The 13,537-nt window shown below is 49.3% G+C and overlaps 1 protein-coding gene across 1 annotated transcript in view; it reads right to left on the minus strand.

The window, feature by feature from the left end:
- The window catches only part of rnf216 (ring finger protein 216), a 227,576-nt gene that overhangs the window by 12,232 nt on the left and 201,807 nt on the right, over nt 1–13,537 (minus strand). The window contains exon 15 of the mRNA XM_072480929.1: nt 8,836–8,905. Within this exon, the coding sequence (XP_072337030.1) occupies nt 8,836–8,905 (70 nt within the window). The remainder of the gene's footprint in view (nt 1–8,835; nt 8,906–13,537) is intronic.

Below are 13,537 nucleotides of genomic sequence, written 5' to 3' on the forward strand. Positions count from 1 at the left end.
CCGTTGTCATTAGCTGGGAGGGTGCAGACGGTGAAGATGACGGTCCTCCAGAGATTCCTGTTTGTGTTTCAACGTCTCCCCACATTTATTCCGCGGTTCTTTTTTAAACGGGTCAACAAGGTTATCTCTGGCTTTGTTTGGACGGGCAAGAACCCGCGGGTAAGGAAGGTAATGCTTGAGTGGAGTCGGGGAGAGGGCGGGCTGGCGCTGCCAAATTTTAGTAACTATTACTGGGTGGCGAATATAGCCATGATCAGGAAGTGGTGGGGGAGGGGGGGGGGCATGGAGGCGGCTTCATGCAAGGGCACCAGTTTGGGGGCGTTGGTAACTGCGCCTCTGCCGTTCCCGCCGGCACGGTACTCCACCAGTCCAGTGGTGGTGGTGGCCCTGAGAGTCTGGGGGCAATGGAGGAGACATGTGGGAGCAGAGGGAGCATCGGTCTGGTCCCCAATCTGTAATAATCACCGGTTTGCCCCGGGGATGGGGGGTTCCGGATATGGTGGAGAGCAGGGATTGAGAGGATGGGGGATATGGTTATAGAGGGGTGCTTGCCGAGCATGTGGGTGCTGGAGGAGAAGTTTGGGTTGGCGAGGGGAAACAAATTCAGGTATCTGCAGGTGCGGGACTTCCTATGTAAACAGGTGCCAACCTTCCCGCTCCTACCGCTAAGGGGGATTCAGGACAGGGTAGTTTTCAGAGAGTGGGTAGGAGAAGGGAGCGTCTCTGACATTTACAAGGAACTTATGGGGTCAGAGGAGACGCAGACCGAGGAGCTGAAGCGCAAGTGGGAGGAGGAGCTGGGAGGAGAGATAGAGGATGGTCTATGGCCGGACGCGTTTAGTAGAGTCAACACGTCCACAACATGTGCCAGGCTCAGCCTGATACAATTCAAGGTCGTTCATTGGGCTCACATGACAGTGGCCCGGATGAGCAGATTCTTTGGGGTGGAAGACAGGTGCGCAAGATGTGCGGGAGGACCAGCGAACCATGTCCACATGTTCTGGACATGTCCGAAGCTTAGAGGATTTTGGCAGGTGTTTGCAGATGTCATGTCCACGGTGTTAAAAACAAGGGTGGCGCTGAGTCCAGAGGTGGCGATTTTCAGAGTGTCGGAAGACCCGGGAATCCAGAAGGAGAAAGAGGCAGACGTTCTGGCCTTTGCTTCCCTGGTAGCCCAGAGACGGGTACTATTAGCTTGGAGGGACTCAAAGCCCCCGAAGTTGGAGACCTGGCTATCGGACATGGCTAGCTTTCTCTGCTTGGAGAAAATCAAGTTCGCCTTGAGAGGGTCACTGTTAGGGTTCGCCCGGAGGTGGCAACCGTTCGTCGACTTATTTGCGGAAAATTAATTGTCAGCAGAAGGGGGGGGGGGGGGCAGGGGTTAGTTTAGCTTAGAGTAGGGGGTTAATGTACATTGTTTATTGTGTTGTTGTTATAATACCAAAAAATACCTCAATAAAATGTTCGTTAAAAAAAAAAATTAGAGTACCCAATTCATTTTTTCCAGTTAAGGGGCAATTTAGATTAACCAATCCACCTACCCTGCACATCTTTGGGTTGTGGGGCGAAACCCATGCAAACACGGGGAGAATGTGCAAACTCCACGGGCAATTACCCAGAGCCGGGATCGAACCTGGGACCTTGGTGCCGTGAGGCAGCATTGCTAACCACTGTGCCACCGTGCTGCCCGTGATATTAATTGTTTTAAGTTCCGCCCTCTCTTTTAATTTTCTACTCTTCTTGAAATGCTTTTATTGTCTTCCATCATTAAGACAGATACAAAATACTTGTTCAAAATCCCAACCATTTCCTTGTTCCATTAGTCTTATAAAACATTGGTTAAGCCTCAGCTCAAGTATTGTGCTCAATTCTTGGCACCATGCTTTAGGGATGACATTGAGCACTTGGAACAGGCGCAGAAGGGATTTGCTCGATTAGCATCAGGGAAGAGGATCTTCAATTATGTGGAGAGACTGAGCATCTGGGATTGTTCTCCTATGGGCAGAGAAGGTTAAGAGGAGATTTGATAGAGGTGTGCAAACACAGGAATGGTTAATTGCGTTAATGCTTCCATTTGCAGAAAGATCATTGATCAGAGAAAGCAGCTATATAAATTTTTTTTAAAAAGAGTTGCCAATTATTTTGTTGGATCGAACCTGGGTCCTCAGTGCCGTGAGGTAGCAATGCTAACCACTGTACCACCCAGAGAAAGCAGATTTAAGGTGATTGACAAAAGAACCTGAGGTGACGGGAGAATTTAAAAAAAAAACACAGCAAGTTATGATGATCTGGAATGACTGCCTGAAAGGATGGTGTAAGTAGATTCAATGATAACTGAAGGGGGGGTTCAATGATGATACCTCTTGAAACTGAATGGTTAGCATGCCACTAGAGTAGTTTAACATAAGTTACTTTATTAAAGATTGAGATGAATTATAGGACTGAGTAATCATTATTAACCATTAAACCATGTATTTTTAGGACATAGCAGTAATAAGTAATCAAATGGGATTTAGGATAGCTAACTTGGCTGGAAGGACATCACTTCTGATATCTTGTCTTTGTGAAACAAATGCAGGAAGCTGGTTTTGCTGCCCTGCTTTTCACAGACAATGACTGCACAGCAAATTACTAGTGAGCATAGCTGTCAGGATGAGGATCAATCATGCGATAACTTGCAATTCTATTGGGTGAAGTTTAAACACTGCTTGCAATTCTATTGGATAAGTTTAACGTAGCAGCTTCAGGGATTGAATTGCGTCCAACTGGGGTGGGCTATTGATTTTTGAACGTTGTATAAGTACTGTGTTCTGGGTCTTTGTTTGGCAGGTATCCAGTTTGTTCTCAGTGTACACGTAACAATCTTGATTAAATAGCCATCTTGTCCAGGTTGTCGTGTTTTTTCCTCTCTGTACTGAGCTGAGCCACAGGGAATAACCCCACTTGGAAGCTGACTCAATACACAGATCTTGAAACCGCTCCTACATCAATAACCTTTAAAAGAAGCAAAACATTTATAGGACTATGGCAAAATAAAAGGCAATTGGGACTAATTAGATAGCTCTTTCAGAGAGCTGGCAGACAGGATAGACCGAATGACCTCCTTCTGTTCTACAGGATTCCATGAGTCTAATTATTTTTGAAATATTGCACATACTGAAGTACAGTTGCATTATAGAAAACATGACTGCCAATTAGACTTCCTTAATCGCCATGTTGTGGTCAGATGACGTGGTTTTAGGTTTTGGTCGAGGGATAAATATTGGCCAGGGCACGAGAAGTCCCCTGCTCTTAGAACATAGAACATGGAACAGTGCAGCAAAGTACTGGCCCTTCGGCCCACGATGTTGTGCCGACCATTTATCCTAATCTAAGATCAACCTAACCTACACCTTTTCAATTTACTGCTGTCCATGTGCCTGTCCAAGAGTCACTTAAATGTCCCTAATGACTCTGATTCCACTACCTCTGCTGGCAGTGCATTCCACACACCCACCACTCTCTGTGTAAAGAACCTACCTCTGACATCTCCCCGATACCTTCCTCCAATCACCTTAAAACTATGTCCCCTCGTGACAGCCATTTCCGCCCTGGGGAAAAGTCTCTGGCTATCACTCTATTCATGCCTCTCATCACCGTGTACACCTCTATCAAGTCACCTCTCTTCCTTCTTTGCTCCAGTGAGAACAGCCCTAGCTCCCTCAACCTTTCTTCATAAGACATGCTCTCCAGTTCAGGCAGCATCCTGGTAAATCTCTGCACCCTCTCCAAAGCAACCACATCCTTCCTATAATGAAGCAATCAGAATTGGACACAATATTCCAAGTGTGGTTGAACCAGGGTTTTAGAAAGCTGCAGCAAAACCTCGTGGCTCTTAAACGCAATCCCCCTGTTAATGAAAGCCAACACACCATACGCCTTCTTAACAACCCTATCAACCTGGGTGGCAACTTTGAGGGATCCATGTACGTGGACTCCAAGATCCCTCTGTTTCTCCACACTTCCAAGAATCCTGCCTTTAACCCTGTATTCAGCATTCAAATTCGACCTTCCAAAATGAATCAATTTTATGCCAAGGAACCTTTACGGTCTACCTGAGTGAGTAGATGGGGCCTTGGTTTAGTGTCTCATCTGAAAGATGGTACCTGTGACAGTGTAGCACTTCTCAGTACTGCATTGAAGTGTCAGTTTCGATTACGTGCTCAGATTCCTGGAGTGGGGCTTGAATGCACAATCTTGGACTTGGAAGTGAGACTAAACTCTTTTTCTTTACAGATGAACTAAATAGGTTAAGATGCAGGGTTTTAACCAGTAATAAACACAAAGTGCTGGAAAACTCAACAGGTCTGGCAGTATCTGTACTGAGAAAAACAGAGTGAACGTGGAGTCCATATGACTGGTCTTCAGAACTGAAGAGAGGTAGAAATGTGATAATTTTATGCTGTTCAAAAAGGCAGACGGAGGATCAGGTGGAGCAAAAGGGAAGGCCATGGATAGATTATCGGGCGGGGGATTAAATAACAAAGATGTCCTGGAACAAAAGGGAACAGAAATGGTAGGAGTAAAAAAACAAAGCAGGGGCAGCATGTTGCGCAGTGGTTAGCACTGTGACTGCAGGGCTGAGGACCCGGGTTCGAATCCTGGTCCTGGGTCACTGTGTGGAGTTTGCACATTCTCCCCATGTCTGCGTGGGTTTCAGGCCCACAACCCAAAGATGTGCAGGTTAGGTGGATTGGCCCCCACTAAACTGCCCCTTAATTGGAAAAAATAATAATTAGGTACTCTAAATTTATGTAAAAAACAAAGCATTGGTAGTAGGTGTTGAATAAAGGTAATCTCTCAAGGCAAATATATGAAAACAAGGTACAAACTGACACTTGGTTGGAGTGGGGTGGTGGGGGGGGGAAAGAGAGGCGATAGGGGAAAAAACAAAAGTTCAAAAAGGAGGACAGCGTTCAGGGTCTGAGGTTGTTGAACTCTGAAGGCTGTAAAGTGCCCAATGGAAAAAGTAGGTGCTGTTCCTTCAGTTTCTTTTGAGCCTCACTGGAACATTGCAGCAGGCCGAGGGGAGAAATGTGAACCCGAGAGCAAGATGGTGAACTGAAATGGCAACCGGAAGGTTGGGGTCATGCTTGCAGACTGAGAGAAGGTGTTCCACAAAGTGGTTACCCAGTCTGATGTTAGAAGGAGATCGTATTGTGAACAAATACAGTATACTATATCGAAAGAAGTACAAGTAAATTGCTGGGGTCGAGGACAGCGAGGAGGAAGGAGGTCAAGGGCAGGTGTTGCACCTCCTGCAATGACATGGAATGATGCCGAGGGAAGGGGATGAGATGTTGGAGCAGGTAAGAGGAGTGAACCATGACAGTGAACAGTCCCTTTGGGAAGCTGACAGCAGAGAGATGCGGAAGATGGTGTTGGCATCATGCTGGCGTTGGCAGAAATGGCAGAGGCTGTTGGGGTGGAAAGTGCGGACAAGGAGAACCCTAGTGTGGTTCTCGGGAGAAGGAGAAGGGGGTGAGTGCAGAAGTGAGGGAAAAGGATCGGACATGATCGAGGGTGATGTTAACCACAGTGGGAGGGTTGGGGAGGCGAACATTGATGGAGGAAAGAGAAAGATATATCAGAAGCAATATTGTGGAGGGTAGCATCATCAGAACAGATGTGACAGAGATGGAAAAACCTGGGAGAATGGAATGGAATCCTTACTGGAAGCAGGGTGCGAGGAGGTGCAGTCGAGGTAGCTGTGGGATTCGGAGGACTTGTGTTGAATATTAATAGACAGTCAAACCCCAGAAGTGGAGATAGAGAAGCTGAGGAGGGCAAAGGAAATTTTGGAGGTGGACCACATGAAGGTGAGATAAGGTGGAACAGTAATTAACAGTAAATAACTGAACACCAAATATAAATTTACCCACACTCCCTAGTATAAAACAACAAATATGCAACTCACTCTCCCTCTTATCAAGGTTCTTAAAACAGAAGCCCACAAACCAACTTTACTGTTTCTGGCTGGTTTAGGTCTTTAAACACAAAGATTACTGGCCACCCGCTGTGCAATTATCACATATTCAGCCAGCATCAGTCTGCTTCTCCAAGATAAAAGTTCTTGCCTTTTAATTATTCAGTAAAAATGGTTCGCACTCTTGTAGAGTGGCACAGTGGTTAGCACTGCTGCCTCAAAACGCCAGAGGATCGACTTCAATTCTGACCTCGGGTGACTGTGTGGAGTTTGTACATTCCCCAGTGTCTGCGTGGGTTTCCTCTGGGTGCTCCGGTTTCCTCCCACAATCGAAAGATGTATGGGTTAGGTGGATCGGCCATGAAAAACTGCTCCCAAGTGTCCAAAGATTAGCTGGGGTAGGGGGTTACAGAGATAGGCAGGAAATTGGTGCGCTTTCAGAGGGTCGCTGCAGACTCGACGGGCCAAATGACCTCCTCCTGTACTGTAGGGATTCTATGATTCTAAGAGAACTCCAGCTAGTCATGGTATGCCCCTCCCTCCCACGCTCACTGCCCAAATTGAGGATCTAGCCCAGGATGTATTACCAGGGAGCCGGCTTCCTTCCTATCACCAGCCCTTTCATTTGGTGTAAATGGAATTTGTGCAAAAAATGTTGCAACTGATTCCTGTAAGACAGTGACCCGTAAGGCGGCATGGTGATGCAGTGGTCAGCACTGCTGCCTCACGGCGCCGAGGACCCGGGTTCTATCCTGGCCCCAGGTCACTGTCCATGTGGAGTTTATATAGTCCACATGGATTTCACCCACACAACCCAAAGATGTGCAGGATAGGTGGATTGGCCATGCAAAACTGGCCCTTAATTGGAAAAAAAAAGAATTGGGCACTTTAACTTTATAAAAATTTCAAAAAAGATAGTGGCCCATAACGCCCACAGAATGCCACTCTTACCAGACTTACCCACCAAGGGATTCTGAAGCCCACAATCGCCCAACTTTCCACACTCAGGCTGGGCTGCACCAACATGGAGTTACTCGGGTGCAGAAACTTAAGTCACTTCTCCTTTTTGGGGGAGGTTAAAAGGGATCATTTATCCGGGGTGGGAGAGTGATCTGAGTCAGACACGTTGGTTAGGGAGGGGGTCAGTTAGTTTGGGAGGGTGTTGCTGGCTAGGCCAGCATTTACTGCCCATCCTAGTTGCCCTTCAGAAGGTTGTGAGCTGCCTTTTGAACCATTGCACTCCCCAAGGTGTACGTACATTCATAGTGCTGTTAGGGAGGGAATTTCAGGATGTTGAAGGAATGGCTGACATACTTTCAAGTCAGGGTGGTGAGTGACTTGGAGGGGAACCTCCAGGTGGTGTTCCCAGGTATCTGCTGCCCTGGTCTTTCTCGATGTTGGTGGTCGTGGGTTTGGAAGGTGCTGCATAAGGAACTTTGGCGAGTTCCTGCAATGCATCTTGTAGGCGGTACACACGGCTGCTAATGTTGGTCAGTAGTGGAGGGAGAGAGTGTTTGTGGAAGGAGGAACAATCAAGCGGATTGCTTTGTCCTGGTTGATGTCAAGCATCTTGAGTGATGTTGGAGCTGCACTCACCCATAATTCATTTATTTTTTAAATTTAGAGTACCTGATTCTATTTTTTTTTGTTGAAATAAGGGGCAATTTGGAGTGGCCAATTCACTGACCCTGCACATCTTTGGGATGTGGGGGTGAGACCCACGCAAACACAGGGAGTGTGTGCAAACTCCTCATGGACAGTGACCTGGGGCCGGGATTGAACCCGCGTCCTCAGCACTGTGATGCACTCATCCAGACAACTGGAGAATATCTCATTACACTCCTGACTTCCATTGAATCGCTACAGTTCAGAAGGAGGCCATTCGGCCTGTTGGGTCTTCACTGACCCTGCAAAAGAGCATTCAATTTGGATTGCTAATACAGCCGATGTGATCATGCAAAGTGAGCTCACTTGTTAAAGATACAACTTTTAGGGTAAAGTGTGCCACTTCTTTACTTGACATGAAGCTGTTAAAAACACAACTTTTTTTTTTAGCCCTACATTTTCTTCAGATTCCCTGGATGCAGTCGTCTTGTTTAAAGGGATTTTGTTGAAATGGTATATTGATGGAAAGGTTAAATCTGTTGAAACTTTAAGGAAGGGTATGGTGATTAACTTAACTATAATTTGGAGAGTTTATCAGCAATCATGAAACCGGTGGCATTTCATGTTCAGATACTTTGCTTGGTCAGTAAATCAAAAGTCTCTGTTTCTCAAAAGCCAGACAACCTGAGAGAGACTGGTCCCGAAGGAGGGCTAACCTCAAACTGTAGAACCCCTTACAATGCAGGAGGTGGCCATTCGGCCCATTGGGTCTGCATCCGCCTTCTGAAAGAGCGCCCCACCTAGGCCCAATCCCCCACCCTATCCCTGTAACTTCAATAGGGGCAATTTAGCATGGTCAATCCACCTAACATGCACACCTTTGGACTGTGGGAGGAAACCGGAGCACCCGGAGGAAACCTACACAGACACAGGAAGAATGTCTAAACTCCACACAAACAGTCACCCAAGGCCAGAATTGAACCCAGGTCTCTGGCGCTGTGAGGCAGCAGTGGTAACCATTGTGCCCCCATATACGCTTCAAACATCTACAAATCTGCTGTATTGCTACTGTAATATAAAATTTAACCAAGAATAAATACAATCCCCCAAAAAACAGCATGAGGGGAAAAGAATAAACGGTTATGCTGATGGTGAGAAATGGGAGGGTGCTTGTGTGGGGCATGAGCAATCGCAGCAGTTGGATCAAGTGGTCTGTTTCAGCTAGAAAATTTCTGGAAATGTAACTATTTAATCAGGTGACTTACCTCCAATTCTTTTCTTTTGTTCATTTTCAGCTTCATTTTGAATCTCTCTGATGAGTCTCTCGTCATCTTCCTGTCAGAAAATTGAGGTCATTATTGATGGTGACAGTATCAAGACATTGATAACACATTCAAGATTATTGGAGCAATTTCCCGGATTGAATAGACAAACAATGAGGAGATGAGCCAGCCAGGCCAAAGGTCAAAATACCTGCCACGGGGGCGGCACGTGGCACAGTGCTTAGCATTGCTGCCTACGGCGCTGAGGACCCGGGTTCGAATCCCGGACCTGGGCCACTGTCCGTGTGGAGTTTGCACATTCTCCCCGTTTCTGCGTGGGTTTCACCCCCACAACCCAATGATGTGCAGGCTAGGTGGATTGGCCACGCTAAATTGCCCCTTAATTGGAAAAAAATTAATTGGGTACTCTACATTTAAAAAAAAAAAAATACCTGCCAGCTCAAAACTTCACATCGGTTTTTCTCAGAGCTACAGTGCTAGTTTCTGTCACTTACAATGCTAAAGGCGTCATTGTGGGTACAACCAGCCAGCTAGCACCAGGAGACTGTGAATTTCTCAGACATCACAACCGGTTCTCACTGGAAGGGGTCAGCTAAAACAGATGCCTTGAGATTTGCAGTAAATTAGATGGAAAGATAAGATCGATGGAAAAGAAGAATAACTTTGCACTTATACAGAGCACTGCACCAGATCTGGATGCCCCAAAGAATGTTACTATGAAGTACTTTTGAAATACAATCACTATTACAATATAGGGAACAGGACAGCAAATTTGTACACAACAGGATCCATAAATAGCAAATGATCAGAGGTGTGTCTCATTGTCATAGGTGCCAGCTTTCAGATGAGATGTTAGACCAATGCCTGGTCTACTATTTTAAGGTCGAACAAAAGATCCGATGGCAGACAGAAGAACAGCAGGGGAGCTCTCCCAGTCTCCTGTGCAACATTTATCCTCCAACCAGGTACAAAAAATGGATTATCTCGCTGCTGTTAGTTGGAACTTGTCATGCACAAATTGGCTGTCTTGTTTCCCTGCATTATAATAATGACTCCACTTCTAAAGTACTTCATTGGGTGTAAAGCACTTTGTGCTTTCTTGAGGTGCCAATAAATGCAAAAGTGCTTTTTCGTTGACTTATGGAATCAGAGAATATTACAATATCATCTCATAATGGAACAGATTGTAAAATAAGAGCATAAAAATACAACCTAGCTCTGTGGAAATATTTCATAAAAGAATGTTTCTGTTTCACTATTAAATCCTGTTAAATATATAGCACTTATCAGCTGCATGTTTATTTCCCTTAAAGTGGAAATGGCACAATCTTGATAACGTTGGATGGCCTCCAAAATGTACAGCCAGTTAAACACAAGATATTGATATGAAACAAGAAGTGTCTGAGAATGCCAACTGTGTTTAATAATATTCCTGGCATTTTTAAAGACATGTTATCCCAGGGAAAGTAAAAGAAAATGTGTTGTGCAGGAAACTGTACTTAAAAAAATAATAATTTAGAGTACCCAATTATTTTTCCAATTAAAGGGGAATTTAGGGTGGCCAATTCACCGACCCTGCACATTTGTTTTTGGGGTGTGGGGGCGAGACACGGGGAGAATGTGAAAACTCCACACGGACAGTGACCCGGGGCCAAGCTCAAACCCGGGTCCTTGGCGCCGTGAGGCAGCAGTGCTTTTTAAAAACATCTATTTTATTACAAACATGTATCAAAACAGGCTACAACAAATAAACACCCCGGGGAACATATTTCCCAGTAATCAACTATACAGTCTGTACAATTCACCCCCTACCCCCCCATGACGAACAGCTCCTCAAACACGGTCACAAATATCCCCCACCTTTTCTCAAACCCTCTGCAGAGCCCTTTAACTCATACTTTATCTTCTTCAACCGCAGGAAGTTGTACAGGTCAGCCAACCAAGCCGCTACCCCCAGTGGCGATGCCGATCGCCACCCCAGTAAAATCTGCCGCCGTGCAATCAGGAGGCGAAGGCCACGACATCGGCCTTCTTCCTTTCCATAAGCACCAGCTTCTCTGAAGCCCCAAATATCGCCACCAAAGGGTCCGGGTGCAACTCCTCCTCCACTATCCTATTTTTAAAGAGGTTTCACAGAGCCTTAAATCAGACAGTGTGTGACCCCGGGCCACATTGGGTGATATGAGTGAAGGGGGCAGAGAGAGGGGCGGTCGGAGCGAGGGAGGGGCGGTCGGAGCGAGGGAGGGGCGGTCGGAGCGAGGGAGGGGCGGTCGGAGCGAGGGAGGGGCGGTCGGAGCGAGGGAGGGGCGGTCGGAGCGAGGGAGGGGCGGTCGGAGCGAGGGAGGGGCGGTCGGAGCGAGGGAGAGGCGGTCGGAGCGAGGGAGGGGCGGTCGGAGCGAGGGAGGGGCGGTCGGAGCGAGGGAGAGGCGGTCGGAGCGAGGGAGAGGCGGTCGGAGCGAGGGAGAGGCGGTCGGAGCGAGGGAGAGGCGGTCGGAGCGAGGGAGAGGCGGTCGGAGCGAGGGAGAGGCGGTCGGAGCGAGGGAGAGGCGGTCGGAGCGAGGGAGAGGCGGTCGGAGCGAGGGAGAGGCGGTCGGAGCGAGGGAGAGGCGGTCGGAGCGAGGGAGAGGCGGTCGGAGCGAGGGAGAGGCGGTCGGGGAGAGGGAGAGGCGGTCGGGGAGAGGGAGAGGCGGTCGGGGAGAGGGAGAGGCGGTCGGGGAGAGGGAGAGGCGGTCGGGGAGAGGGAGAGGCGGTCGGAGCGAGGGAGAGGCGGTCGGAGCGAGGGAGAGGCGGTCGGAGCGAGGGAGAGGCGGTCGGAGCGAGGGAGAGGCGGTCGGAGCGAGGGAGAGGCGGTCGGAGCGAGGGAGAGGCGGTCGGAGCGAGGGAGAGGCGGTCGGAGCGAGGGAGAGGCGGTCGGAGCGAGGGAGAGGCGGTCGGAGCGAGGGAGAGGCGGTCGGAGCGAGGGAGAGGCGGTCGGAGCGAGGGAGAGGCGGTCGGAGCGAGGGAGAGGCGGTCGGAGCGAGGGAGAGGCGGTCGGAGCGAGGGAGAGGCGGTCGGAGCGAGGGAGAGGCGGTCGGAGCGAGGGAGAGGCGGTCGGAGCGAGGGAGAGGCGGTCGGAGCGAGGGAGAGGCGGTCGGAGCGAGGGAGAGGCGGTCGGAGCGAGGGAGAGGCGGTCGGAGCGAGGGAGAGGCGGTCGGAGCGAGGGAGAGGCGGTCGGAGCGAGGGAGAGGCGGTCGGAGCGAGGGAGAGGCGGTCGGAGCGAGGGAGAGGCGGTCGGAGCGAGGGAGAGGCGGTCGGAGCGAGGGAGAGGCGGTCGGAGCGAGGGAGAGGCGGTCGGAGCGAGGGAGAGGCGGTCGGAGCGAGGGAGAGGCGGTCGGAGCGAGGGAGAGGCGGTCGGAGCGAGGGAGAGGCGGTCGGAGCGAGGGAGAGGCGGTCGGAGCGAGGGAGAGGCGGTCGGAGCGAGGGAGAGGCGGTCGGAGCGAGGGAGAGGCGGTCGGAGCGAGGGAGAGGCGGTCGGAGCGAGGGAGAGGCGGTCGGGGAGAGGGAGAGGCGGGGAGAGGGAGAGGCGGGGAGGGAGAGGCGGGGCATCCTCCACTATCCTGGCTCAGACCGCGAACACTCCCGCCCAAAATCTTCCCAATTCTTCACAACCCCAAAACATGTGCACGTGATTCGCTGTCCCCCTCCCACATCTCTCACACTCATCTGCTACCCACTGAAAGAACCCACTCATTCTCGCCTGAATCATATGCACCCTGTGCACCACCTTAAACTGTATCAGGCTCAACCTTGCACAAGGGGAGGTCCTGTTTGCCCTACGCAGTGCCTCACTCCATGCTCCCCAATTGATCTCCACTCCCTACTCCCCATCCCATTTCTCCTTGATCTTTATCTCCCGCTCGCCTCCCTGCTCCCCCAGCCACTTGTCTACATCCCCAGTTCTTCCCTCCCCGTCCACATCCGGAAGCAGCAGTCGCTCCAGCAGGTGTATCCCAGCAACCTAGGGAACCCCCTCCAGACCTTTCGCGCAAAGTCCCTAACCTGCAGATACCTGAACACACACCCTCTCTGCAGCTCTACCCTGTTCCTCCAGACTGGTGAACCCTTCCTCCAAATGCAGATCCCTCACCTTGACCAGCCTCAAGTGAGGCAGCAGTGCTAACCACTTCCCCACCGTGCTGCTCAGAAAATTGTACTTTTCGCGATCTTGGAATCAACGGTCATCATTCTCTTTGGTACCATCGTTCTTTTTCACAGAAGTAGCAGCCAGGACACCATTTATTTTTCTGTCAATGGTCATTGATCTGTTGGTTCTGAGGGTCTGAGGAAGTCCAGATAAAACGGAGTTCGCACTGTGACAGGATTGGGTAAATCTGGCATGTTTTTCAAAATAAATTTAGATTTGCACATTCTCTCCGTGTTTGCGTGGGTTTCGCCCCCACAACCCAAAGATGTGCAAGGTAGGCAGATTGAACACGCTAAATTGCCCCTTAATTGGAAAAAAATGAATTGGGTACACTAAATTTATAAAAACATAAATAAATTTAGAGTACCCAATTATTTTTTTCCAATTAAGGGGCATTTTAGCGTGGCCAATCCACTTAACCTGCACATCTTCAGGCTGTGGGGTTGAGACTCACGCAGATACGGGGAGAATGTGCAAACTCCACACGGACAGTGACCCGGG

The sequence above is a fragment of the Scyliorhinus torazame genome, chromosome 17 (assembly GCF_047496885.1).
Source record: "Scyliorhinus torazame isolate Kashiwa2021f chromosome 17, sScyTor2.1, whole genome shotgun sequence".
In the NCBI taxonomy this organism is placed as follows: Eukaryota; Metazoa; Chordata; class Chondrichthyes; order Carcharhiniformes; family Scyliorhinidae; genus Scyliorhinus; species Scyliorhinus torazame.